The sequence below is a fragment of the Citrus clementina genome, unplaced genomic scaffold, assembly GCF_000493195.1.
Source record: "Citrus clementina cultivar Clemenules unplaced genomic scaffold, Citrus_clementina_v1.0 scaffold_9, whole genome shotgun sequence".
Lineage (NCBI taxonomy): Eukaryota > Viridiplantae > Streptophyta > Magnoliopsida > Sapindales > Rutaceae > Citrus > Citrus x clementina.
Genome location: NW_006261964.1, coordinates 27,413,678 through 27,419,677, shown reverse-complemented (window position 1 = coordinate 27,419,677; position 6,000 = coordinate 27,413,678). Strand labels below are relative to the sequence as shown.

The following is a 6,000-nucleotide window of genomic DNA, read 5'->3' as shown; positions in this document are numbered from 1 at the left end:
TCATCCCCACTTGTTTGAAAGTAAAGGGTGTGCATCTATAGAAAAAGCAGAACTACTGTTTAAGATTGACATTCCTGTAGAAGATGAACCAGTTTCTAAAGAATGTCCACTTATATCACCATCCACAAAATCAATCTCTTCACAATTCTGCTGCAAAATTGAAGCTCCAGTTGATGTTCTTATCCCCCCTAATTCAAATGCCACTTCTTTCATTGTAGGTCTCATCTTCCCATTCAAGTTCAAGCATCTTTTTGCAAGAGTAGCAAGAGTCATAATCCCTTCTTTTTTAGCTTCCTTAAGAACTCGAGCATCAAGGACTTCAAACAAACGGTTCTCGTTAATTGCTTGGAGAAAATATCCCACTAAACTTTTGTCTTCATCAGTGTTGATTGCACGAATAGGTTTCTGTCCAGTTAAAAGCTCAACAAGAACTACTCCAAAACTATAAACATCACTTTTTTCAGTGAATTGACTTGACTGAAAATACTCTGGATCTACGTATCCAAAAGTTCCTTGAACTTTTGTGGTCAAATGAGTTTGATCAACCATAACAGATCTTGAAGTTCCAAAATCCGAAACTTTGGCTCGATATTTATCGTCCAAAAGTATGTTTGCGGACTTGATGTCTCGATGATAAATAGGGATGGAAGCAGCTGAATGCAAATAGAAAAGAGCACCTGAAACTTCTACAGCAATGCGTAAAAGCAATTCCCATGTGATTGGAAACTCCTCAATTTGGTTATGTATGTATTGATAGAGAGTTCCATTTGGAATAAATTCATAGACTAACAGAGGAACTTCTGTTTCCAAACAACATCCCAGTAACTTAACAATATTTCTATGATTGATTTGAGATAAAATTACCACTTCATTGATGAACTGCTCAACATTAGTCTCATCCACTAATTTGGATTTTTTGACTGCTACGATTCTACCATCTGTCAACATTCCTTTGTATACAGTCCCTTGGCCTCCTTGACCCAGGATCCGATTGGCATTGTAGTTGTCAGTGGCCTTTTCCAGATCTTTTGAAGTAAACAATTTTGTTTTGTCAATGTTACTTTCGTTTGAAGACAGCTCTTGTTGCAGTAACAAACCACCATTTCTTTTGAAGAACTTTTGTTTGAGCTTGATTTCCCTTCTTCTTTTTACGAACTTGTACAACCACCATATTCCAACGAGTAGAAACAGAAGTCCAAGCCCACCACTGCAACCTAATAAAATGTGCATATCATTTTATTATTTTTCGAGGATTAAACATGTATTTCATGTGTTAGAAAAAATTACTGTGGATACAGGATACAGGACAAAAACGTAAACGCATACCTATAATAATGTACTTGACCCGAGATTTTTTGGCGAAATATGTATAATAACCAGACCCGCCGTAACAATAAGTTGAGTTACTTGAGTACGAATAATAACCTTTAGGACATTCGGAGCAATTATTGCCATTTATACAGACCAAGGTACCTACAAAATGTGAAAACAGAAAAGAGAAAATCATAGGTAAATCACGACTATTAGTTATTAGTTCCCTTTTTTCTGTCTCTCTCAATTTTTTCTTTTTTTTCATTTTGAAAATTTTCTGATAGATGGTTCGTTACAGAAACAGAGAATATACATGCACACACAAGGATTTTAGAATGTAAAAATTAAACAAAGACTCATGGATTCCGCTGTGCCCACTATGGCACTATGTGCAAAAACATTTAAAAAGAAACAATGACCTTGTTGCAGGATTCAGCAACTTAATTAATTTACGGGATCCCACAACAAAAGTTTTTTTTTTTTTTATATATATATATCCAAATTCTTGGGTGCGGACATTTGCACAAAGACGCATAATTTTAGAGCACTGTAAATATGTGAAAAAGCTCATTTACTGCATTGTAAAAGACACCAGAGAAGAATTATATATATCTGTGTATCAGTGTTTGTTTTCAATCAGTTGTATGTAATCCTAACAATTTTTAGGAAATAGACCCATGTGTACCTGCGCAGAATCCATCCGGTCTGTAAGTTGTTCTGCAACGACATATATAGCCAGAGCTAAATGTTATTGAACATCCATACTCCCCATCACCACAAATAGTAGTAGAGTATAAGCTAAAAGCTTCAGCACAATGGCCTATATCTTCTCCCCAGTCCAACAGTGCAGGAATGTCACGTGCTTGTTGTTTCAAAACACGAGGATTTTCCAGGTATTTGGAGCCGACCCAATTTTCTTCAACCACGGAAACAGACCAGCATTTCTGGCTAATATTTTGAGAATAAAAGTATGATAAATCTGGGTTGAAAACCTGAGTAATATCTGGAGCAAGGGCGCATAAGAAATCATAGCAGCTCCTCTCGGAAGTAGGATCACATGTAGTGTTGGAAATTTTCAAAATAATTGTGTCTTATGGTAAAGACATGTCCTATTAATTGTGCCTTATAGAAAAGGTACCTTTCACTAAAGACTTGTCTAATTAAATGATGTCTTGTTGTAAGGACATGTCCATTTAATTGTGTCTTGTAGAAAAGGTATCCTTTTACTAAATGATATAACTTTTCATGGCAACATTTCACTTAGAGATGCATCATTTCATGGTGACATTTCATTTGAAATGGTGATGGTTCAATTTAGACCATTGATTAAAATCAAATCTAGATCCAATGGCCATGAATGAAGGGGTATCATGAAAGATGATAACCCAAATGAGGGGGCACAAGTATATCTATAAATAGGGGTCATGTTTAAGCCATTTAGACATAAAATGAATGATCCTACACCACTCTTTTCTTAGCATTCCTTTCTAGTACGAATCTCAACACAAAACACCCATTTCTTTTGTGCATTCACATTCCAATATATTGTTTTCTGCAGGAACAATATATTGTTTCTTGGTAGGCTTGCAACATTCAAGAGTATTCTAGTTTGCTTTCGTCGATGCACAACGCAAGCAAACAAACAAGTGCTTCATTGTATCCTGGAGGCGTATTTGCTTAACCCATGTGCATCACTCAATTGGTGGGGGCAAATAACGTCTTAAGGAAAGCGACATTTGTAACGTGCCTTGAAGCACACAAAATTTCTGCAGTTTCTTCCTACATACAGAGTTAGTTGTAAACACATTATTTTACATAATAAAGTTCCACCATTATTGTTGTATTTCTCTACATTTGTCATTCCCCACAAAATTTACCACCAACATGTAGCAATAGCCAGGCAACCGCCAGAAGCGGTTGAATTGTTAATATCAATCGTGTCATAGTCGTCACAACCTATGGCGGTGAATCTATTGGATCTGGCTGAGAATGTTAAGGGGCTGCCTGAGAGGTTGACGCCTCTAGCATTGCTTGAGTGCTTCAAAGAAATTATAGGAACGTTGACTCTGATAGTACCCTCGTAGGGGACACTGTCCAATAGTTCCAGATTGTTGATGCCAGGAAGAAAAGCTTTGGGATAGTTCCCAGAAGAGTAATTGCAGATTACTTCGAAACTCCTATCATAGTAGCACCTTTGCCCGATACCAAAGGGGTAGCTGATGCTGACATTTCCACATTCACTTGGACAAGGACCTTGTGCTGACACTTCGATTGGCCGGAGCAGCAAAATTATCTGCAACAACACCAGAACAGCCATTCTCATGTTTCATATGCCTGCACTACCTTCACTCTTTTTCAATTTCTTTAATTAGTGTTGGAAACTGGAGATTTAAACTCGATAAACAACCCGGCATACTTCTACTGATTTCTTTGCATCTTCCTTTTAATTTCTTTTTTCTCACACCCAGGAAAGTTCTTCAAGTCAAGACAGAATTTCCTGCAAGCCAATCTTCACTTTTTAATTTACATATATGGAGAAGTCTTCAAGTTCTTCTCCTCCATAATATTCAATATTTAGTCAAATAGTATGTCCATAGTTCTATAACTTTTGGGAAAAGACTGAATTGTCCTTCTTGTCTTCAAATTCCTAAAACTTTAAGCATCTGTTTGGCACTTGCAAAGGTATTAAAATGAAGGAAAACTGAATAGAAACTATATTTGCAATGTTTTTGGAAAGAGCTAGAATGCTCCTGGAGAATCCGCTATTTGCCTCTATTTAGCTGACGTGTCCATGAGAGAGAATCTCTTTTTAAATTATATGTTTGCCGTGTTCATAATGATATTTATGGAGGGAAATAATCAATTATCTAAGTGTAGCTAGACTGTACACAAAAATTTCGATTTTTATTGGTATGAAGAAGCGGGAGGACAGGTACTCAACGCAAACTTGAAAGGAACAAAACAATTTTGAGTTCTTGAGGACTGCATTATGTGAATGTTAGACAAATTCACCATTTTGTATTTTTTAATCCACTAAAAAAAATCAGTCCACACTAACAAATGATAATTTTAACATCGATTAAATTCAAATCAAATAATGATGTGGGTAAGTTCATTTTAACTCAATATAAACTTCAACTAGTATCATGTCACATGCACAAATCGACAAACACTCACCAAAATTGGATAGATCATTTGGTTCGTTGATTGTGTTATAGTTGTCACAACCTATAGCGCTTAATCGATTGGCAAGGGCCAAGGGGCCTATGTGGCTGGGTCAGCATTGCTGTTCAAGGAAATTACAGGAAAGCTGACTCGGCTCTAGCCCAGTTCTTACGAAAAGTTGAATATTCAAAACGTTCTTACGAAAGGTTTTGGGAAGAAAATTAATCGCCGATTACTTCAAAACCTTTATTAAACTAGAGACTCAAGCATGCCAATCTTTACTTTAAATGAATCCGGGTCCATGTTTGGGTAAAATGTATACAATTTTAACGTGCGATCGATATATCCTACATATCATATCATATTAGAACAAGTCGAGTGTTCGATGAATGTGAGTAGCCTCAGCTAGAACTTCAATATTGCCTCACTCTCCAGGAAGCATTGAGATGGCAACAGACTCAGCACATGTGATGACTCAACGGGTGATTCAGCATATTCAGAAAACTCTAGATAGCTCAATGGATAAGCATAGGGAATTATATAAGACAAATGTATATTATCCTTTATGAAGGATAGTAAATCATGGCTTATTAGATTAGTGCTATAGCTGTAAATGTATTCATCAACTTTAATCAAGAAATTAAAGATTTAAAGTTCAAACGAATTTTCTTTACTCCCATATTCAATCGTGTTTATAAATTGTAGTTTGAAAAACCTTTTCCCCAGCATCTTTTTAACCTTTTCTCTCACTGCCAATAATTCTGCAATCATTAATAAGCTAGTCTTGACTTTGAATTAACGCTGGCCCTCTCAAGTCTTCAAGTTTTTGTCGTCAACACATTGAGAAGTAATTGACACTAACTGGATGTAAAAACTCTTAATTGGAAGAAAGATAGAGGTTTCCTTGCAAATACATACAATAAGTATTGAAAGGGAAAGTCTTCAAGTTTTTGTCGTCAACACTTTGAGAAGTAATTGACACTAACTGGATGTAAAAACTCTTAATTGGAAGAAAGATAGAGGTTTCCTTGCAAATACATACAATAAGTATTGAAAGGGAAAACACTATTAGATTGGTACAATAATCAACGATTCCATATTTGCATTCCATCTTACCTTTAATCTGATTGCCCTAATTTCAATTTTTATTTGTATGATGAGGACGCAAAGGGAGAGGTGTCAATTCATGAGTTAAAAACTAACTTTCTTAAATCCTACAATTTAAAAGTGTGTTCGTGTATAAAAAATAAGAGTGTCCACACTATAAACAACACGGTTTATGTATTTTTTTGAACGTTCCTACACTTTAAAATTTTGAATTAGAATATATATATATAGTGTGTCCGCACTAGAAAAAGACCCTCTCTATATATACATATTGAGGATTTATAATGTTGTTGAGCTTCGGTGAATTGCCTTGGTTTTTAACCACAAATTCTCTTGTTACCAATGGATTCTTCATAGAAATTCATACAAAAAATTTAAAATAATAAAATTTTCTATTTCCAAACAAGCTTATAAATC

General features: G+C 35.5%; 1 protein-coding gene across 1 annotated transcript; it reads right to left on the bottom strand.

Annotated features, from left to right (window-relative positions):
• LOC112101098 (wall-associated receptor kinase-like 8) lies at nt 1-3,634 on the bottom strand. Its single transcript, XM_024191186.1, has 4 exons — nt 3,198-3,634; nt 1,997-2,370; nt 1,327-1,473; nt 1-1,214 (listed from the first exon to the last, which is right to left on the bottom strand). Exons 1-4 carry the CDS (start codon nt 3,632-3,634, stop codon nt 1-3), a joined length of 2,172 nt encoding a protein of 723 aa, XP_024046954.1.
• Between the last annotated feature and the right edge of the window lie 2,366 nt (nt 3,635-6,000).